This window comes from Spea bombifrons, chromosome 8 (genome assembly GCF_027358695.1).
Source record: "Spea bombifrons isolate aSpeBom1 chromosome 8, aSpeBom1.2.pri, whole genome shotgun sequence".
NCBI classification, from domain to species: Eukaryota; Metazoa; Chordata; class Amphibia; order Anura; family Pelobatidae; genus Spea; species Spea bombifrons.
The window spans coordinates 7256751-7279550 of NC_071094.1; the positions used below are offsets into that span (position 1 = coordinate 7256751).

The 22800-nt window shown below is 43.2% G+C and overlaps 4 protein-coding genes across 5 annotated transcripts; 2 read left to right on the top strand and 2 right to left on the bottom strand.

Moving 5' to 3' along the window:
* The first annotated feature begins 740 nt into the window (after window positions 1-740).
* Window positions 741-8995, top strand: PRICKLE3 (prickle planar cell polarity protein 3). Its single transcript, XM_053473197.1, has 8 exons — window positions 741-865; window positions 2545-2630; window positions 4320-4503; window positions 4675-4788; window positions 5670-5810; window positions 6474-6677; window positions 7140-7326; window positions 8104-8995. Exons 1-8 carry the CDS (start codon window positions 833-835, stop codon window positions 8784-8786), a joined length of 1632 nt encoding a protein of 543 aa, XP_053329172.1. The 5' UTR covers window positions 741-832; the 3' UTR covers window positions 8787-8995.
* Window positions 8996-10891: 1896 nt separating this feature from the next.
* On the bottom strand, window positions 10892-14893 carry RIBC1 (RIB43A domain with coiled-coils 1). Of its 2 annotated transcripts, none has more exons than XM_053472960.1 (8): window positions 14835-14893; window positions 14122-14240; window positions 13957-14038; window positions 13346-13690; window positions 12890-13008; window positions 12578-12805; window positions 11698-11864; window positions 10892-11059 (listed from the first exon to the last, which is right to left on the bottom strand). In XM_053472960.1, exons 2-8 carry the CDS (start codon window positions 14236-14238, stop codon window positions 10978-10980), a joined length of 1140 nt encoding a protein of 379 aa, XP_053328935.1. In that variant the 5' UTR covers window positions 14239-14240; window positions 14835-14893; the 3' UTR covers window positions 10892-10977. The 2 variants fall into 2 exon arrangements, with proteins under 2 accessions (XP_053328935.1, XP_053328936.1); XM_053472961.1 differs by having other exon boundaries at window positions 14122-14337; window positions 14835-14876.
* An 818-nt stretch (window positions 14894-15711) lies between these two features.
* LAGE3 (L antigen family member 3) lies at window positions 15712-16837 on the top strand. Its single transcript, XM_053473630.1, has 3 exons — window positions 15712-15758; window positions 16210-16338; window positions 16612-16837. The coding sequence occupies exons 1-3, from the start codon at window positions 15736-15738 to the stop codon at window positions 16727-16729; spliced, it is 270 nt and encodes an 89-aa protein (XP_053329605.1). The 5' UTR covers window positions 15712-15735; the 3' UTR covers window positions 16730-16837.
* Window positions 16838-17830: 993 nt separating this feature from the next.
* Window positions 17831-21402, bottom strand: WDR45 (WD repeat domain 45). Its single transcript, XM_053472762.1, has 10 exons — window positions 21239-21402; window positions 20763-20837; window positions 20585-20689; window positions 20238-20334; window positions 19753-19847; window positions 19268-19347; window positions 18980-19188; window positions 18793-18894; window positions 18468-18613; window positions 17831-18157 (listed from the first exon to the last, which is right to left on the bottom strand). The coding sequence occupies exons 1-10, from the start codon at window positions 21285-21287 to the stop codon at window positions 18048-18050; spliced, it is 1068 nt and encodes a 355-aa protein (XP_053328737.1). The 5' UTR covers window positions 21288-21402; the 3' UTR covers window positions 17831-18047.
* Window positions 21403-22800: the final 1398 nt, after the last annotated feature.

Here is a 22800-nt window from a genome sequence, read left to right on the forward strand (position 1 = left end):
GACATTCTGAGTTTTAGGAGATGTGGTTATGGAAGAATCAGTTTTATTTAATATAATTTAATTTCTAAAGCCATCTCCTGCTGTTTCTATACACATGATCAGGGCTTTTAGGGCTGTAGAACCCTGCGATACCCTCATACCCAGCAAACATTCTGAGCTCCTAGAAAAGAGGGGACATCGGGGGAACGAACAAGGGATCTGGGTCCGAAAGGAGGTACGCGAGGTACCTGATTGGCTCTTCACGGCATACGTTAAATATAAACAATATATCACACAACATTGACAAATGTATCACTTAATGTGTCGAGAGTTATTATTTAACTTGATAAATTATAACATAACATTATACAGTTAAAAATGAAATAAAAAATGTTCTCGACTTAAATGCAGGGCAGGATTATGCCTGTCCCATGAGTGTTTAAATTCCCTTGCTGTATTAGCCTCTACCACTTCTGCTGGGAGGCTTTTCCATTTATCTACCACCCTCTCTGTAAACTAAAACTTCCCCTGCCCCTCCGGATTTTTAGATTATATCTTTATTATGTGCTAACATTTCTCCTCTGAATTAGAGCCACCCCAGGCATTTGGAGGCAATTGTTTCAATGCAATGAGTAGGATCCCTTTTCTTGGTGGCTGCATTGTGAACATTCTGCTTCCGGGGTTTGTTCCTCCCGCACGGTGGGAGTGACCGGATCGTCTTTCCAGGTAGGGCTGTCTTTTCTCTCGAGAGGTGACGTCTCGTGGGTTGGGAGGCGCGGTCTGCTTTCAGGTGAACGGAACTGAAAGGAAGAAGAGAGAGAAGCAGGAGTCAGCGGCGGACATCACCTCCGAGATGTTCCGCGGCTCCAGAAGACGTCGGTCTCAGGTGAGGTGGACGCCGCAGGTATCGTCCGCTCATTCCGCACGCTGACCGTTTACTCCGGTTCTCTGGAATCTCCTTTGTCTCTGGAGTTGGTTACATGATTAGACATGCGGGGAGCTGTCTCGCCCTCATTTGAAGACAGACAGACACATCTAGTGTAACAATGAAGCTTTTTTTAGGTTAACACGTGGCACTTTAACATGGACTACAATCCCTATGATCCTTTAGCTATTTGCGAGAAGCGTAGCTCCCCACAGAATGGCTGGCGAATCCTTCTGCTTTGTATGAAGACTCTCTGGCCCTTTGGGGGTTATCAGAGCTACTAACCATCCGTACACCGGGGTGCACATGCGTCAGGTCAGCGTAAATCGTCTGTTCCGGGGCATTGGCACAACTAGAGGGGCTGCTGAGGGTCCCGCTGTGGCCTGGCGCTGACCCAAGGTGGCTTAGGGGGTCTTCATCCCTTGCAGCTTCTATCCAAGGGTGCAGGAAGACATCATCTTCCCAGCACACACAGTATGGAGTCTCATCCCGAGGCCCGTCTGGTGCTCTTGGGGTAAAGATCTCCATTTTCTCCATTTGGGGTAAAGAACCATTTTCCTGCAACCATCTAGAGAGGTACGTTAAGCGGGGCAATGGTTCACACGTTACCCCAGTTGGGTGGTCTCAGACCTTAATCAGTCGTTGGTCTTGTCTTAGACCCAGGAGCCGTGTGCCTATCCCATGCATGATTACATTCCCTCACTGTATTAACCTCTACCACTTCTACTGGGAAACTGTTCCACTTATCTACCACCCTCTCATTAGAGTCAAACTTCCTTACATTACATGTAACCATGTATTAAGTACTTTTTAGCTAAGTGTGTAATTGTGTGACTACTTACAATCAAAGCCTATTTATTCTATGGATACCTGTCCTTCTCACTCACTAATCTTTCCGTTGCCAGAGGCTGAGTTACAAATTGCTTTTGTAAAACGAAAAAAGATTTACAGCAAATAATATTAAAAAAAGAGAGTTTTGCGTCAGGAAATGTTATCTTATCTTACTGCACTTCAGAAATATAGACAATATTAGCCAAGTAAGCAGTGTAGGATGAGCATGGAGGGGGTCGCAGTGAGGGGTGGTCATCTCTCTTCCCTGCTTGTACACAGGTAGCTAATGCAATCAATCAGGCTGTACGCTTATGACATCATATCATGGCATTGGCAGGGACTTCTATTCGGCTAAGTGCCTTTCCTTCGTTGATATCGGCACCCTGGCCGGTCCGATTGCTGTCTGTTGTTAATTCGGTTCCCTGATCTGGTTCATCAATAAATATATGATGTCATGGAAACGCTGCTTGGAGTGCCCGGGACAATGGAGCGTCCCTTAGGAGTCAAACCCTGCAGCCTACAGGTTCACTTGTTGTAACTTTAATGTACCCGCTGAGAACTCAGATGTCCCCTCGCGTAGGACCTCTACACCTAGAGATGCCACCTTGGCCTTCAGAACAATTGTGAATTCTAAACAGTGTAAACCAGTGGGAAAAATGCAGCCCTGCAGTATGTAGAATTCATACACTGCATTCCATGCGTATGAAGGGTTTATCTATTGACGTGGTCTTCGATGAGGGTTTCTGTTGGGTGGCCCACCTCATGCCCCTGAGATGTTCGCGTTCACTTATCCTGTGTCTCCTCGCCAGGGAACAGAGGCGGATGTAACAGCGCAAGGCCAGCCATGCCTCACCTGTTTGGAGCGATGTCCCGGCTTCCTCGCCCACAGATGGAGGTAACGAACAATACTACTTATTGACAACACATCATACGCCCTGCGTGTGTAACCTGTGGGCACAGCATGTCAATGCCTGTCTCTGAACGTGTCTGCCGGCCGCCTGCCGTTCCGCTATAGAATGGAGCCGTTGTTCTTCTCCGTGATAATTTTCACGTGTTTATGGTGAGTCCTGGTAGGTGTATCTCCCGTAGGTTCCAGATATTGGAATCCCACGACCTACTGGAAGGGGTTGATATGTGGCTCCTGACTGGGAATCGCTCGGCTGCTCATGTTGAGGGAAACTTGTTGATTTCTCAGGTGTAGTCTGAAGAACTTTCTGGTGTATTCTGCACTGTCCTCGGCCGAGTTCAGTCTTTGGGTTAGACCAACCTAAGGCTTTGTGAACAAATCCCCAAACATTGAAGGCAATGATTTACAGCGGCTAACATTTCAAAGGAATTTACCTTCCTAAGGTGAAATGTCACTTTATTAAACAGACGATGTACGCATTTGCCCTGGGTCAACATCAAAGGCCTGTGCGTCTGGCTCTTTTATAGGAAGGGTGGACTCGAACGCTGCTCATAGTGCTAGCCAGATGGGGGTAATAGCTGTGGGCCAAGGGGAGAGGCATGTGGCACTCCTCCGCCTGGGGCCATCTGAACAATAAAGCCAGACTCTTTATCTAATGACATTCCTGGTTTATTAGAATCGGAGGGTAATTAGGGTGGGTTTAGGTTCAATAGAATAAAGTCATTTCCAGTCAGTCTGGATATTTTACGATTGCTTTCTTTGTGATGTAAAGTGAAGGTGATTGGAGATTTCTTGAGGATGAGAGGAGATGGGCATTTTGAGCGCCAGCACACTGTATTCCTAGAATCCAACATTTGGCATTGAGGGCAAAAACTAGGGCTGCCCTCAGGGTTTGCGACACACCAGGCCAAGGAAGAATTCAGGGGACCCTTAGTTCCCTTTTCTTGGATGGGAAAAACAGAGGCCCTGCTTTCCCTCATGCTTGGCATTGAGTCATACCTTAAGAGTACCGCTTCACTCAACACTGTAAAGACCACTAGGCAGAATCATGGTAAGGAGTGACACTGTGGGACCCTCCTAAGCATGGGACCTGAAGCGTGAGCCCCACTTGTCCCGGCCTAAGGAGAGCCCCAGGTAAAACTGACTCACATAATATGGTAGTAGATTCTTGAAGGGATATTAGTTTAGTAGCAGAGACTGGAATGAAGGTTTCATTCCTCACTTTTACATCTTCCCTCCATGAGATGCATTTTAAGATCATTCAGTCATTCCTCGTAATTTTTATCCCATGAATTGTAAAAAATCGAACCAAACCTGTGGATAAGGATTATTTACATCTTGAACCTACAGCAGGCATTTAAATAATATTATTGACCCTTCCAAGGGCTGATGGCAGACATACTGACATGCATGGTACCTCCCGATGTATCCATCTTGAGAAGAGACAGTCCCTATTTGAGACCCAAATCCATCCTGTCTTTTTTTTTTCCTCCCCTGATGCCCCTCTCTTTTCTAGGAGCTCAGAATGTTTGTTGGGTATGAGTTTATACACATATGAACAGAGTGTGTAAATAAAACACATCATTTGTCCGATCTATGTGGTTTTATACCTTTGTGGTTCTTGTTTGAGAAGCTCTGGATCACCAGGCTTACTCTCACTTTTCACTTCCGTATCAGGAAAATCTGCCAGCATTGCCAGTGTCCGTGGGAGGAACATGGCACCGTGGGCACTCCTCAGGATCTGGAACGAACCATATGCCGCCTGGTCTCAGGAGCGCAGAGACATTCTTTGAACGATAGCAGTTCTGACAGCTCTTTGGAGAAGTACGCATGGGTACCATCTGGGTTAACCCCTGAACAGGTACCATCTTCCTATCCTTTCCCTAGCATCCCATCGTTAGTATTCACTTGATGTATTTAAACATCGAGACATTGCCAAAAAGGGTACACCTTCCCATATAGATTTTTATTACCTTTTTATGACCCCATATTGTCTTTTTTTTGGTCTCTGGACCGATGGTTTCTTTTCCAGGTTCACCAGTATTTTAGTTGTTTGCCTGAAGACAAGATCCCCTACGTACAGAGTGTCGGAGAGAGACACCGAATGAAGCAACTTCTCCGACAGCTGCCTCCACATGACTGCGAGGTAAGGTTTCTGGAGATTTCTCCAAACAAAGGCCTAATATTCATGTTTCCAGTCAAATCCAAGCCTTCTACCCCAAATGTTCTTCCTGACACTTGCCATGGGTTTGTTAATTACAAGGAACGAGCCTTGAAGCCCAACAGCATAATCATAGTAAAAGCTCAGCCCTGGTTTAAAATAATCCATAACTTGGAGCATTTCTATAACAAGTAAATGTCGAGTCTGAGATGTTACATTCTGCCTTTAACATTTTATAAAACGGTTAAGCAGTTTACACCTGACCGTTCCCTATTCTGCTAATCTTCATCTTTATTCCTTGGGCATTGTCAACAAAGGTCAACAGGCCAGGACTCATCTGCTCCAGACCCCGGTTCAAGTAACTTCTGTAATTGAAACATAAACTCAAGATATTTTCTATGTTTGCACCATGGCCAGTCTAGTTCTGGACACCACAATGTCCTTATATATCTCCTGGAAGCTAGAGGAGCTATCTGGCCTGCTCTGAACAGTAGGAAGCCTTCAAACCATAGCAGTAGGCATTGTCTACTGGAAAGAGGTCACCACATGCTTTCTGTTCTTTCTCCTGCTCTGTCCCGGTGACTTTTGTCGTTTATCTCCTCTCTGATGTCAAGTTCTTCTTTAACTTGCGCATAGATACCGTCCTCCATAGAACTCGATCATTCTGCTAAGAACTCTAGAATTCTTAGGGACAATCTTCTAGAGACAATCTTTCTTCCTCTGAGAGATAACAGGAAGCTTTTTCTTTAACAAAGTGTTACTTTTATGTTGTCCGCCTCTCTTGTGTTTATGGACTTTGTTGCGATTTGCATGGTTCTGTGCCAGGCCCAGTACCCCTGTTAGTTTTAAGCCGGTCCTGGTCCCAGGCCCGGTACTGCTGCTCTTTGCAGGGGGAGGAAGAAGAGGAAATGCTGACGCTCTTCAGCCAAAGACGGAGACTTGAAAATTTGGGTCGTGGGTCCGTCCATCCGGTCTCCAGAACAATGAACGGGACAGTGTGTCAGAGGGTGAGATAACCTTTATCTCCGGTGTATAAAGGGAATGATGACTCTATGTACTTAGCCGATGTCCGATAATGGATCGCGAAGCCATGCTTAGCATTGTAAGGAGATTCATTTCTCAAGTGTTGCCAATTGTGTACTCAAGACCATCAATATAACACCTACAAGGGAAGCAAACACTAAAATACACATCCGGCTTTTGTGTTTCATCCATTTTTTCCCTTTAAAATATATTTTTAAATTAATATTTTATAATGTAATTTATATTTAATGTCACTTGCAACCCTGAAGTCTAAAGGTATACTTCCCATTAAAAAATTAACATCGGGGATATTGAATGTGCTAAAAAAATTTGGCCATTTTGCCCTGAAAAATGATGTTTTTGTTAGCATGCAATTGACCCAGTATTAGGTGAACCCAATGGGTGCCAACCTCAGGCAGCCCGATGCCACCGAATGTGGTCCTATTTCTATCTCTATGATTAAGTCAAGAATCAAATAGTTTTTGTTGAGCGACGGGACCGCTATCAACACCAAACGTCCCTATTAGAGCGCCCAGTTGTTATAGATAATAAAATCTAAGCATACCTGCGTTACATTTATGCAAACACGACGCTCTGACCTATGCTTACAAACTCTAATTACTCAAACTCTTGTCCTTTCCTTACAGTGCGGGCATCAGATTAGCGCCGGCGACATGGCAGTGTTCGCATCCCGGGCAGGGTTGGGGTCCTGCTGGCACCCTCGGTGTTTCACCTGTGCCCGCTGTACGGAGCTGCTGGGTGACCTCATCTACTTTTATCAGGACGGGGAGGTGTATTGCGGCCGTCACCACGCTGAGCTGCAACGGCCACGGTGCCTGGCATGTGATGAGGTACGTATTTGCTACGGCACCCCACGGCATTAAGACTTATCTCTCCGCTGCTGTGACTTCCTTTCTTCAGTAATATTATTTCATGCTAAAAATTTTATATTATATCTATTATAAGGTGTTTCCGCCATAGCAACCAATGGAATATTCCCGAGCGTTCTGTTGCTATGGTGATTATGCATTAAAATTTCTGAGATAAATATGGTGGGCTATGTAGGAATTATATAAATTTATCACATATAATAATATATCATGATATATAACTACTTTAAATTTGCTCCATGTCAGCAATAAGTAGCAGTAACGAATTGGGCGACGCACCGTACAGGTAAACTGCTCACCCTACAAAATGACTCCTTTTAGTTTTTTTATATTTTTTTTTTCACGAGAAGAGATAATTAACTTGGAGCTAAATTGTTATTCAACAGTAAAAAAATACCAGAGAAACCATTGTATTTTTCACAGGTGATCTTCTCAACAGAGTGCACTCAGGCTGAGGGCTACCACTGGCACACAAGGCACTTCTGCTGTTTTGAGTGTGAAGGTGTACTCGGAGGACAGCGCTACGTTATGAGGGACAGGCGTCCGTACTGCTGCCCCTGTTACGAAAGACTCTTCTCTCAGTATTGTGATAGCTGTGGGGAGTGCATCGGTAAGAAGGAGCTTGGGTTATCAACCAAAAGCTTCAGGAAGCGACTGGTTCTTGGCCAGAAATTGGCCCAGGATGACATTTCCTTCTGCTGTCACTGCCATGTCCCCAGCCACCCCTCCACACCAGCCTTCTCCCCTACTTTCCTCACTTATTTCCATTCCCACCTCCTCTCGCCATCATCCCTACCCATTTCCTTCTTTCTCCCCCTTTCTCCAATCCCAATGGTCTCTCTCCTTTAACCCCTTCACCACAAAGCCTGTATATGTACGGGCTCACAGTACGGGCTGCTTTCAAATACCAGCATCTCTGCAGATGTGAGGCTAGCCGTGGATCATGAAAGGAAAGCCCCCCCCAAAAAAATGACCTTTGCCAAACTGATCATCAAAGATTACGGCGGCAGCCAGCTAAAACAGAGCTTAGGAAGCGATCAGCAATCGCTTCCTAAGCGTAATCAATGTTGCTGACATGCCTCGATATCGGGGCATTCAGCAACACAACCCCCCTACCCCGATCTCCTTGTGATTGTTCCGAAGAGCAACCACAAACGCCATCAGTGAGTGGCATTGTTGCCACTCACAAGATGGCGGCGCCAAGTGACACATCAATGATTTTACAGAGGGTAAGTTAATTTTGTCGCTAAATCATTATTGAATTATTTTTAGACACAGCCATGTACAGTTGTCTAGTTGCTTGACATACATCAGTGTTACATAGAATATCAAATGAATGCTTGGAACCATGTTTTAGTGGTATGGGTCATATAGACTTTTCTTCTAGGCATCGATGAAGGGCAGCTGTCACATGGAGGCCAGCACTGGCATGCAACAGAGCGGTGCTTCTGTTGTGGAAGATGCGGAACGTCACTTCTAGGTAGACCTTTCCTACCTCGACATGGGCAGATTTACTGCTCTCGGAGCTGCAGTATGACGCGGACGCCCAGTGAGCATTCAGTCAGCCCGACTGAAATTGAGATGCCTTTGCAAAAGGAGACAAGAGATGTAGGCACCTCTACAAACCATGACCCAGAAGAGGAGAGCTTTCAGGAGCGCAGGATGGGGGGAGGCAGAAGAGCTGTGTCCATGATAGATCAGTCTGGAATAAGCCAAACCTTCCACTTGCAGACTCCCCTTTCACGCTCCATACATTCCAGTTTAAGAAGGGTTCCCCCTGAGTTCTCACGTGACTGTTCCCAAAGACGGTCTCTTCCTGACCTAACAAGCCAGACTCGGCCAACTTCCAGAGTCACATTCAAGATACCTCTTAGCTCTGAGTTTAAAGAACCCATCAGCTTCTCCCACCCCTCTTTCACATCCTCCTCCTCTTCTGATGATGAAGAAGAGGGTTACTTTCTAGGAGAACCCATTCCCCTGCCTCCCTTTATGAGACCACCAGGATACACTCCCCCCTCAAACCCTACCTCCACACCCAAGAAGAAAGACAAGAACTGCATTTTATCGTGACCCAATACAGTAGCCAATAAGCCCAGTGGACGATGTTATCAAGAACCTTCCCGGCCATATTACTCTGAAGAGGTCCCTCGACAATGTTTACAGCTTATGTCAGAAATCCAGCATATTAGAGGACCATGAAGGTGCGAAGAGGGCAGATTTTTTCCCCTGTTGTCCCTTTTTGAGCATTCTGGTTTCCATGATACACAATAGTATCAGCATTTTTTTAATTCTGTTGTGAGAAATGTATTTAAAAAAAAAATTGGACATAACACAGATGACCGAACAATACTAAATTATAGATTTTTTTAAAAAACAGTATTCATACACATACATATTCACTGTCACCGTCTGATATATGTATGCTTCTAGTTTTAAATACACGTATTCATGTGACTCGTTGTAAAGTAGACTCCGTGTTTCAGATCTGGACTTTTCCTTCAAGGTCAAATCTCCATGGAGAACGCAGCTCTTTCTGCAAGCGAGACCGAGGGGACTCTGTCAACTTTGTAGCTCTGAGGTTAAAGGGTTATTTTTGTGAAATTTTTGTTATTAAGGTACTTTACTGGGGAAGATTTTATCATATAAAACAAACACAAAAGCATTTTAGGAAGCTTTTTTTTCAGTTTCTAGGGAATGGTCTGACAGAGGCTACCACTGTGTCACAGTAATATTCCAGTAACAATATTAAAATATCCCCTCTCCTTTTTTCCTGTACTCCCAAGAAAGATTCTAAAACATGTATAAATTCATAATATAAATTCAAAAACAGTGAAGAAAGTAGCATACCCTTAAGTTAAGTGTCCAGCGTAAAAAAACATATACTGATATGTAAAATAAAAATAAAAGCAGCGCCTCGGTCTTTTGTGTTTTCCCGGCCGGGTGCACTATTGTGTGTTTGTATGAAGCTACGTACATTTTTATTTATTCTCTAATCCTATTCTCTTGATTTTTTTTATGTACATATTTACTTTTTACACCTTAGATTCCTTTGTGGCATATATGGTATATATATATATATATATATATATATATACTTATGCGAGTGTTTTTCTACCACATTACTTGAATATACATAACATATATATGTTGCTTGTTTTTTTTTTTTATTATTTTCTTATATTTAATTTGTTTAGTTAATCAATAAATGGCATATATTTTTCCTAGTTCAGTGTTTGTATTTTTTACTTTATATTATTGTTTCTTATTTCTTTATTTAGCGTTGTCCATTTTTGTTGAGAATTGAAACAGGTCTTGTGACTTACACTAACCAAAAACCCCTTTATTTGTAGGATATTAACTAACAAAATTAATAGATTAATTATAATGGAAAAGGTAACATTTACTTACATAATGTAATATTTTGAAACATTGTTCAGGTGGTAATTGTTTAGATAACAACAACAAAAAAATACAAATATTAAAAGCTTCAAATGCTTTCGATTTTCTTAACCGGGCAGTAGTATAGAACTTTTTTTTTTAAAGAAATATCCTTATTTTCTTAATAAAATACCTATATAATAAACACTGTGTTCTCCCGCTTAAAAGAAACTGCATTTCCCCGAAGTCAGAAGCTGACAAACCCGTCAAGCGGGAAGTAAGGTTAAGAGTCACACATCTTACCCCATATCAGTGTTTCCCGGGTATCCCATACTGTGAGAAATTAGAGGAATACGAGCAAATATGCTGCTCCAGATGTAGCTTTATATCATTCCATATTTGCCAATAGAAGATCCTTTTTACCCCCTTAGGCCAAGTATCAACAGAGGGGTGGCATGACTGGGTTGCACTGAGGATGGCAGCCTGGCATTTTTTAGGAGGGTAGTGGGGACAAGGATGTGGTCGCAGGAAGGGGAGGTCCAGCAGGGCTTTTGATACAGGGGACGGCCCTCTGGACCCTCCACTTTGTTAGAAGATATCAGAAGCGAGCAGGTTAGCTGACCAGTGCCAACTTTCCCGATCCTGTCCTGTCTTTATTTGAAATCATGGCAAAACTTGGGAATTTTGGGGGATCAGCAACCACCATAAAATAAACAATATAACAAAGGGGTAGGGAGTTTTTCTTACCCCACTCATGCATCATGTACCCCGTTCCCCCAAAGTAAATCGGCTTAGGCTCAGTTTAAGTCATTTTATTTGTTTTGCACAGAAACGGGGTCCCACGGCCATAGTTGTGCCCACAGTAAAGGAATACACAGACGTCTCAGCGGCTGGTCGCGTTGAACTGAGTGTAGTAATGCGCGGTCGGGCGGTTGGTATAGACTTCCTTTTCTAAATATTGCAAACTGGAGAGACAGAAAATAAGGAGAATGATTAAGATACTCGTTTTATCCTCTGTGAAGGTCAACGTCATACTTATAATGCAGGCTGAGTTTGGGGCAGAAAACTGGCCACGTGAGCCAGTAATCAGGGTCAATGAGCTTGGAGGGTCTTGCCGCTCATACTCAACAAACCTCAGGATGGCTGCGGTGGAAAGACCCAGCAGCTACCATAAGCGAAACATTTTAGTGGAGCTCACCTAGTCATCTGATGATCAAGGAATAATTTCATTTAAAAGAATGCACTTTTTTTTTATCACTATAGCAACCGATGAAACGTTGCTGCTGATTGGACCAATGCATTGGTTGCTACGGTGATAAGGCCATATTTTTTCTCCATAAGATTTAAAGGACTGCTTGGCATAGGATTGGTTGGCAGCCCCGTTGCATGTGGTATTTATAATAAACTGGTAATAAATGATATTCAGCAACCTTAGAGGCAGGATCCTTCTAATTCTCCGAATTGTCTTTCGGATGGACAGTAAAAGCTGCCATTACAGGCATTAAGCAGAATAAAAGCAGTGACTCTGCTCTCCGTGTCGGCCCTCCCATCACCACGGCTCTGTTTTCCAGTATGTAGATGGCGGGTTCTTGGTAATACTCACTGTGCCTGCTGCTCCCTGCTTAGCTGCTGGTTATACGAATCCATCCTCTTCCTCAGCTCCCTGTTGAGTTCTTGTTCCCGCTGCTCCAGGGTCATTCCCGCTTGGGCCACCAGCAATCTCTGCTTATCCCACTCTGCGTCCCGCTGCCTGCCTTCCTCCGCCAACCTCTGGAGCAAGGTAAAGTAAGGAGTTTGATTTCCCGTTCTACCCACAATATATATTTAAATTTTGTTTATTGATGGAAATCTAAGAGATCAGACACTAAACAGTCTTATCCGACGTTTAATGCATGATTCTAAGATGTTTAGTGCATATACACAGGGATGCTGTGATAGTGAGTATCCTTAATGTTATATAGGGGGTTATATGGCGTTTAAGCGGCGGTCGTAGGGTATGTTGAAATCCGACTAGATTGTAAGCTCACAGAGCAAGGCCATCTTCTCCTTTTGTATTGTGCGTGAATTTAAAATATTTCACCTGCTCTGTTGTAACACCGCTACGGAATCTGCTGGTGCTATATAAATAAATTTAATGTAATGTACGTTCTACTGAGGTCATTTTATTCACCTTGTCTGAAAACACACCAATATCTGCTGCTGGTTATTAATATTAGAACCTTCATGGCTCCCTGAAATCTTGTAGGGCAAGAAGTGCCATGGCTACAATTTCAATGGAAATACCGGGATGCAAAACAGTCTTTGCACCAAGTTCCACTACAGTAATACAGCCAATAATTCATATGTTTGGTGAATAACCAAGATTTTGAGAGACAGGATATGTTCTGCCAATCTTCAAGTGCCAAATGTTGGGTTTTTTTGCATAGTCCACCATATATCATTTGGTCTGCGCTCCCCGGACGTGACCTCCGTTACAGAAGTACCTTTTTTTCCAGCCTTTGCTGCTCCTGCTTTTCGCAGATGGCTTTGAACTGTTCAGCGGTCATTCCCTTCCACCGATCTGGAATCACACGATGAGGACCAAAGGCGCTGACTGCTACAGCAGGGTTCTCCGTCAGAATATCTCCAGTCATATGATTATAGATCTCTTTAAAATTATTTTCTTGTTCTTGTTGATTCTGAAGTTTCCTGCGTTCTGACGCTTCCAGTGTCTGTAGAATAAAGAGGGACAAAATGTGGAATATTAGCCATAACTGCGAGATCTCCTAACCATGCATGATCGATTCATAACATACCAGGGCTTGGTTGAAGTTTGTGATGGCCATGTCTATGGCTTTCTTGCATTCTTCTTCCATCATGCTTAAATGCTGGGCCCTTTCGTCCAACTCCACGCTCTTCTTTCCATACAATAGATCTGGACAGAATGGACATTTTTTTTGAGAAATATAGCCCTGGGGAATTTTACTCACAAGCGTTTTCCAAAAACTCCACGTTTTGACCAACGTGAGCAGCTCCTCTGTCTCAGGCGTGAAGGTATCTACTCTGCTCTGTGACAATCTCCAAACTTCAGTAAGTAGGAGCAGCAAGAGATTGTCCACAGCCTGTCAAGAAGACCTCTAATGTGTATTAATTATTAATAAATGTGTATTTTTGGGCCTCATTATGATTATTGAAATAGTTTCCAGTTATGGAAGCAGTGAAGTAGGATATTACTGCTGCCATATTCAACATGGTGGCCCAGCGAAACTGACCTGCATACTTGTTTTGCAGTTCGGACGTCTGTCTCTCCTCCTTCTGCTCGGTCAACCATTTCTTCGTCAACTCCGCTTGCATCTTCTGCCGTTCCTTGTCACTCAGATCTTCTCCGGCGAATTTCTGTAGGCTGGCTGGTCCGCATCTGGGGTCATCATCGCTGATACGGGCTGGTCGATCCTTCTTCAGGGCTTCTGGGTCATAGATGTCAAACTCCCTGCGGCTCTCAGGCTGTTGGCGCTGCTTTCTGAACTCCTGTAGAGTTTGCTCCAGCTTCCGGATTTCCTCTTTCTCTTTTTGTTCCAACAACAGGGCAATTTTATCATATTGCTCCCTGTCTGCATCTGCCCAGACCAGAAACACACATGGGACACAAACAAGATATGTTTAAACATGGGTGAGGAACATGGGTGAGGACTATCTATCTATCTATCTATCTATCTATCTATCTATCTATCTATCTATCTATCTATCTATCTATCACTCCGAACTGATAAGGGAGAGCTGGAAAACATGTCCAGCATGGATGGTTGATGAGCACTATAGGCTTATATAAAAGTAGAAAAGTCTTTCTTGATAACTATTTCCTCTTAAAGAAAGTTTTATTTACCAAACGCCTCATCCCGAGCTTTTTCAGTCCTCTCTCCTATTCTTTTCTCTTCGACTTGTCTTTCCAACGTGGGAAGGTCAACCTGAACTGAAGACACAGACAGTCACCTCCCTGACAGCATGCAGATGAAATAAGAATGGAGGGTGGCGGGCAGTGCAGACGTACCCCGATGGTCCGGAATTTAGCATTGAAGATACGACTTTGCCTCTGCTTCTCTTGATTCCTCCTCCGCTCGATTGCAGAAACTTCTTTTGGATCGAGGGGTAAGTCCAGCTTATACATGTCTGTGGTGGGAACGTGCGGACACAATCAGTAGAGAGTCAGCAGTATGTACAGGACAGAGTGTCTTTGTTTCAGATGCAAATCATATCAGCCATCATTCTACAAAACATTTAAACAAAAAAAATATTTGTTCTTCTGGGGCCCAATGTGATAGATAGATAGATAGATAGATAGATAGATAGATAGATAGATAGATAGATAGATAGATAGATAGATAGATAGATAGATAGATAGATAGATAGATAGATAGATAGATAGATACATAGATAGTATAGATAGTATATATTACATAGGATAGATAGATAGATAGATAGATAGATAGATAGATAGATAGATAGATAGATAGATAGATAGATAGATAGATAGATAGATAGATAGATAGTATAGATAGTATATATTACATAGTATAGATAGATAGATAGATAGATAGATAGATAGATAGATAGATAGATAGATAGATAGATAGATAGTATAGATTACATAGTATAGATAGATGGTATAGACAGATAGAGAGATAGATTGATAGATAGATAGATGATAAATATAGCTAAATCTCAATGTATAAATATTTATGGAGAGGGACAGACATCACCAACCTGCTTATCCCAGGGTCAGTTTCCCTAACATCCAGGTGTCCATGGCAACGGACTGTACCATGCATTCCCTTCTTTAGGCTCTAACTACAGCAGAGGGGGAGTGAGAGAACTTTTTTTCCTGAACATGTTGAGGGTCATTTGAGGTTATTTAGGATCATTTTAAGTTATTAAAGTAGACATTTTCTAAAACATATATTTCCTATTCGATCTTTGTAGACCTTGAATATTACATATAAAGGGCTGAGACACTTGTAGTCACCCCTTGTCTTTATCGCCACATTCAGTGTTCCTCCGTTAAGGGTGTTCTTGATACATTGTAACTGATATATCATTACAGCCCTACTTGTTCAAAGGTTTATTTGGGGGGATTTTTGTTTTAGGGAGAGTGTTAGAGATGTGACTGGGTGCTGGGCTTTAACACGACTTTTACGAGACTTTGTAACCTACAGTAATTTATTTCTGAACACATTTTAAATGTATATGACTGAAACTGCGACACTCAGCAACCCAGCTTCATGAGCCTCTACAAGAGAGCGACATCAGGAGAGAAAGAGGGACTGTCCATCTTAAAGAGGGACACTTGGGGATATGAATGGAAAAATATCTGTACAGGACACTGGTGTCAAGACTTGTGTTTATTGTAATGAACAGGAGCGAAGTAAAATAAAGTTATTTATTGAAAAACAATCCCCCAGTCCAGGCCCTGGAATATGAATACATTGTTTCACTGTCGTTGGCCTTTTAGCTTTTGATCAGATCGCTGTAGCTCGAGTCCGCCAGGCGTCATTCATAACACTAGATGGCGCCCCAGGCGGACAGAGCGTCCGGGTGCCGGTCTGTATTTACATTTCCTCTGTGGTTATATTTCCTCTGTGTGAGGGCGCTGCTGCCCTTCGTTGCAATGGCGGAACCAGCACTCCAGTTGTATCCTTTTCGTGTGATAATTAGCGAGCCCTCGATCTCTTTATCTTTCGTGTTCTCTGGAGGTTTTGCAGTTTAATAATTGGACAAACATGGAAATATTACCGTCCTGTAACTTATTCTGCGATCCTTTCAGCCTCTCACATGGTTGATTCTGTTTAATGTTTATACACTGACCGCATGTGTAAAAGTGAAAAGGTTTGGTCCCAAGGGGTGTGCAACTTCCTGCAGTGTCTAGGCATGTGTATACACTGTGCCTAGTGTATGTATGGGTATTATGTATGTGTATATATATATTCATTCATTACTTATGGCAAATGTATACTGTCAGGCTGCATCAAAACCCTACAGAACCCAGCCTTGATAGATGTCCCTACTATAAATAATATGTATGTCTATATTTCTGTGAATCACCGTAACATAAGGTTCCACTTCCTTAACATAATATATATAGCGAGCTTCGTGTGCCGTTCCCGTGCCCCAGAGAGGCTCAGATAGCCCACGACACCTTATGCCCCGATGCGGAGCCACGGAGAGGGGGTGTGAGCAAAACCCTGAGCGTGGCGGATGACAGCTTGCTAGTGTACGTCTCTCCATACCTCCAGATCAGCGTATCCATCCAATAAATAGCTTAAGTGACAGTCGTGTATATAGGATGCGATTGCTTCTATATGATCATTACCTTTATTGTTATATTTTTATATATCATACCGCTTTAATATTAACAGTTTAATCAGGGACGTGCGTAGGTTCTGTCATATCATATAGTCTAATACCTGATGTACTAATAAGTTCTAAGATGTGTTTGTTTTATGTTTATGAGATGTTTTTTCATTTACTCGTATGTTCGTTGCAGACGCTGGAAAGCGGATGAAGCTCGTATCCTGCGCGTGTCGGTCAGCTCCTTCCTGGAACACCTTTCGCTTGTGCTGCAGACCATGGAGAGATTTGGTCCTCCGGTAGCCGACTCCTGATTATCATCTGGCCCTTGTACTGTTATTTGGGGAGGGAGGTTACCTGTTAATTGATGAATTTCTATTGGCTGCAGTTTGATGATCAGGAAAAAGGACATTATATATATATATATATACCTACCCTGTTAAAACTTGAGCAATATTTTTTGTGTCTGTTTCATCCATAGTCACATACGTGGCTGTAATGTGTTTGATATAATCATCTAGAAGAGTTTCAGTTCAATAAGGTGCAGAGACCGTGAGAAATATGAATACATTTGTTTATTCATTTTGTGTTTGGATTTCTGTGTGAATTTGATTTCCCTCTTGGTCTTGCAGATTTCAGAATGATGCACCGTCTTAGAGTATATTTTTATTATTATTTTGCTTTCTACAAAAGCAAAATCTGAGTTCTTTGAGGTCATTGATAATGTCCCCTCCTCACCTGTGTGGCTCTTCATAGTCTCGTCACTCTTTAGTGAATCCTGAAAGTCACAAGTGATTGAGGAGAGACATTAAGTGACCCGTTGAAGCAAGAGGCTTATTAACATCCTTAGTGCCGAGGCCCACCTCACAGTGAATATATTACCACCGCGCAGAAGGTGGGATTTTCTATGTTTCCCCAGTAAGAGGAGACATTCTGTCACCGAATCAGTTCTCAAAACCAGGGACAGTGAGATCATAAATGCATTTATTAACACTTTTTGGACTGCGATGTGTATTTTTATTACATGTCTATTTTGAATCGAACCAGCTGTTCCCATCGCTATAAAGCAATCCAAAATAATGTACTTTGGAAAGCTTTTATACATTAATTTCAAATAATAGTGCAGGTGTTGGAGTGTTTGTAGATCTGGAATTTTCCACCCATTGTATACCAGTTGCCACTGGTAATGGTACAAAACATCTGTCAACCAAGATTGTTTCTGAAATACACACTACCCATCTACACGCAATAACCACCAAAACCTGTCTGACCGATAGCGCTAGGAAGCAGACGCCGGTACCCGTGAGTCTTTGGTAACCCCTAAATCATGTTTTCTCTAATGCTGCCCTTTTGCCCACCCACTGCCAAGGGACATTTAGTTGCAAAAGGTACACCTCATGAAGGAACAAGTGAACTCACATTAGAACTTCTTTAATAATCAAAGATGTTCAGGACGAGTACATTATATACACGCTATTATTAAATTACATATATTTACAGTAAAACGCACAATGCAGAATACTTGAAGCCGCTTTATCACTATTCCAAGCAGCAATTCCACTCTCCGGCACACAGTTGGATGGTTGTCCTCCGGAAACAGGCAGCGCCCGCTCACGGTTATCTCGAAGCTTGTCAAAAGATGTCATCGTCACAAATGTCCAGGTATACATCAAAGGCTTCACGGTTACAATTCCCCTCTGGGGTGAAGACGTATTTGTGAAATGTTCCATCCACACAGACCGCTGAGGAGGAAAGATGCAGAAATCAGAAGTCTTGTGGATACTCAGGGTTGCTCTTAGCAGTAACTATTCCATAACTACTCTCTAGGACATCGAGTCCGTCTCATTTAGTTCTGTAGCCACTCGAGACTCTCGGGGGGCTGAAGAGCTTCCAAAGAGCTCCAGTGGGTTTATCTTTTGAAATGGGCCAGGCTGACCCTTCATAATCCATAAACGCCCACTGACTGCTGAGGCAGAACGTTACATGTTAGTAAAAGGTGTTTGAGAGAGCAGCTTTGAATTATTGGAGGCTTTATATCTTTGCATGTCTTACCTATGACTGAGTTGACATTTTTGGAGGTGTTTTTACCAAATGCGCAGATACAAGCGGATTCTGCGGGCACCGTGAAACTCGCTAAACTCCACTGTGAGTCCACATACTGGCCGATCATGGGGCCGACCTTCCCAACTCTTGCCAAGCTAAAAAGAAATAGAGATGTAGGGTTACGCTATACTCTGCAGACGGGGGTCACAATTGAATACAATAATTCATGTGATAAATATGGATTCCTGATACGCATATATGGATTGCTAAATCTGTAGGAACCGTTCTATAGGTTTACAAAGTAGACTTTATTTAAAACATTTCTTTTACGTACGCTGAACGGCGGTTCAATTTAGTGTCCTTAAGTGCAAAGATGTGCACGGTGCCTTTGTCGCTGGAACTGCACAGGAAGGAGTTATCGTGGCTGAAACTGATACTGAACGAAAAAGTACAACGTTAATAAATCAGACCGTATAACGCACTTCATCGCCGCCGCGGTAATGTCTACGTATCACACTTACCAGTATAGAGTAGCAGGGTCTGTTCCCCGCCGTAATTCCACCAATTGCTCGCGTGTCTGGGTGTCGAAAAGTCGGATTAGTGTCCCCTTGCGAGAAGCCGATGCCGCCAGCGTGCCCTGCTGGTTGACGGCCAGACATCCCAGCTCGCTCTGATGGGCGTTTATTGTGAACGGAGCAGATGAGCTGCCTGGCTTCGCGTTACACAGATCCTTGAGCGTGGAGAGCAGATATTTAAACGGTTGTCAAATCATATAAGTTTCACGAGTATATACGGTCCTTTGAACTCACCACAAGCTGCAGGCTGCCGCACTTATGTCCCGGGAAAACCAGTAACTGCTTCTCCATACTGGGGCAGAGATCACACAAACCTAAGGATGTTCACATAATCAGGCACTGAATGCAAACAGCAGCAGAGCTTTCCGGCTCCCATAAAGTGGTCCATAGGCACTAAGGCCGGTCCTACCATATAGATCAAGGGTGTCCAAACTGTGGCCCTCAAGCTGCTGCAAGACTACATCTCCCATACTCCTCTGCCAGCCATTGAGCTGAAAGCGCATTATGGGAGATGTAGTCCTGCAGCAGCTGGAGGGCCACAGGTGGGACACCCCTGATATAGATGGCCTAAGGAAGACGCTTGGGATCCAAAGACTGTCTGCTTGGAATATATTTCAGTAATATACAATCTGAGTTTTATTATGTGTTGTTATTTAGATCATAAAGATATAGCAAGATAGTTAAATAATAATAATTTCACAGCATCAGGAATATTGTACCTTTGGGGTTGTCTCGTGTGTCAAACTCAAAGAGTTTGGTTGGGTTATCGGGGAACGAGTAAACGTAAATCCGATTCCTCAGCACAATGATGATCCTGCAGGATTACACGAGGTTAGATTTTATATCACACGGAGGTACGGGCATGAAGTCATTTAATAAGGAGAGCACTGGAGTTATCTTATTACTCCCCCGACAGAGCCCGATTATAATGTATAAACATTTGTTTTCAAGGGAATGACAGAAATATATCATGGGTATCTATGGTAACTACTCCATATATAGGATTGTGTCCCGTGGTTACCTATATAGGTGGTAGTGGCTAATACAGCCAGGGAATTTAAACATGCATTAGACGACTCTTATCGTTAAAATTCCATGTTTCTTTTGATCTGTATAATTGTGAATTTAAGAAGCAGTCCCTAGCGGAAGGATATTGATGTAAAGGAATAGAAAGAGTTCAAACGTTAGGAAGTTTCAGACTCACTTGTCGGATCTCAGGCGAACGCTTAGCACGGGTTTAGTGAACGTAAATTCCAGGACAAGTTTATCCTTCCCTTCTCGGGAATCATCCCAAACGAGCACTGAACAAAACAGGCCCATTAATACAGTATAATACAGTATCATTAATAAATGACATTAAACGCGGCAGGCAGTGTAGATTCAGGGGGGGGGCTCCCTGCTGTGTTGCCATTTAATTAAATGCTGAAACACAATCAATGAAGCCATTATAATCTTTGGGAGTTTGGATTTTTGATGTATCCATCGGGCGATTGATGTTAATTATCACGCGCATTACAATACATACGGTGGCCTGAGCGTCCCTTTCAGTACCTGAGATGTCGGAGAATTTGGGGTTACTTCCGCCACCCACCAGTGCCAACAGATTACACCGGTGCAGCATCTCCGCCTGGCCGACGCTGCCCACCTGCTCCACATCTACGAGACAAACGGCAGCGTGTGAAGCGTTACACGGAGACCCCAAAATCCCTCGCTCACCAGGATTCCTTACCGAGGTGTCCTTTTTCCATAAGGGGTTCAATGTTGAAGATCCTCACCCCCGTCTCCATAGCACAGCAGAAGCAACCTATAGCAAAGAAATCAGAATCATTATATCTGTAACAACATCATCATCAACTGGAACCCGCAGGCACAGGGTATATTAAATCAAAAATAATTCATGCCATTTTGTGTGTAAATTTAGCATAATCACAGGCTGCGGGTGCCAAATAGCGACCGGCGGAACGGCTGCCAACGCATCGGGTCATCAGTCTGTCAGATCTAGTTTTGCCAGACGCTTACAATGTAGGGACTGTAATGAGCGCTGCGGGAATTGTTGGCGCTATATATATGTAAGACAATGATAAATGATATAATTGCCGTCTTATGAACTGCAGCAGTGGGCTGTAACCCCCCCTAGGTTGCTGAGCATGATAGGAGTGGTAGTAATGTCACGGCAGGGCCTTTAGTAGCGGTATCTTCACTCACTCTGGTCCTGGTTGAACCTCAGCCCGTTCACGCCCCGTTGTTGTGTCATGGCTCCCACCGGCCGAGTGCCCAGCTGCCAAGAAAGACATAAGATAACGGTGACTACTTCTAAGCAGCGCCCCCCGCCGAGCCGTCACCGCTTCACTCCAACCTAACTCTGTTATTGTCTCTCTACTTCCGTGTTTACATGTTAGCGGGGCTGAGTTCTAAACACCAGATACCGAACTCTGTCCACAAAGTAGGAGGCGGCCATTTTCCTGGAGACAAACACCGTTTGAAACCCATGTGGTCGGCTCCCTTATCATATCGCTGATCGAGGCTGCAGGGTGTTTGGAACTCGGATACTGACAGCACACACCGGAAATAATGAGCTATGAGCTAACCGTTCTGCCATCTTAAGTATGGGAAGCAGCAAGCAAAATAAATGACGATGTTGATGCCAACATGAACATTTAAAAACAAATATTTGAGAAATATAGGAGACTGTGATGTGAAATCCTCCTCAATAAGAACAATTTATATAATTCAACGAAGTCATAATTTTGTGTACATGATGTTGATTGTAAGCTCTTTGGGGCAGGATAGGCCTGTGTTTATATAAGTATAATCAGTGTACATATCATCCTCTTTATGGGAGGCTCAACTATGAAACACAAACTACATCTTTCCCTCAAGATTGTAAACTTGCGGGCCGGGCTCTCTCCACCCAATTCATCGGTTTGGCTTAGTCTATCAATCTTGTCAGACCCCTTGAATATATGTATTGTAATAACTGCTGCGTAAATCGCTGGCGTTGTACAAATAAAAGATAATAGCAATAATAAAGGTGCATAAAGAAAAGATAGACAGATAGAAGCGTGTATTGTCTACTCAGGCCTGCAAATCTGAATTTCAATCTCTTTGAAGCCTAAAAAACGTTGCCCAAAATCAGCCCTTTGAAGAGCGTGCACACAGTTTGTTTGCGGACCACCGTCAGGACCCTGGACAGACCATAACACTGGCATACCCTAAGACAGGTGTTATTTTATTATCCATGACCTGGAAACTTGGACAGAATAGATTTTGGCCACCACCTAGCACCCCAAACAGTATGTAACTGTAATCTGCGACCCAAATCCATACATAGGTCCTCGCTTTGGCCGTGATACCCCAACACGGGTCACGGCTTTCAGTCGGAAGCCGGTCTCCCAGGACGGCGACCGTAACGAAGGTCTGATTAGAATAAAATCCTATTTCACTAGATGTGGTGCAGCACAGACTGCGTTTGGATGTGACGGCCATTAGAGGGTGATACAGACTTCCACATATCTCCCGTGTAAATATGCATGATATGCGGTGAGCAGTGTACACTCATGTGCTAATTGCTATGGTATAGATGCCCATACAGTTAGAGCACATACCTGCACGTCTGTGACCGTCGTTGCATACCAATTGATCATTTAAACGTGTAAAAATTAGACACGACTGAAACATGCTGAATACCGTGCAAGTACACGCAAGAGTACACGCCATTTGTAATTTGGCTAGTCTAAAGGTAAATAAAATGTGCTTTTAGGTTATGT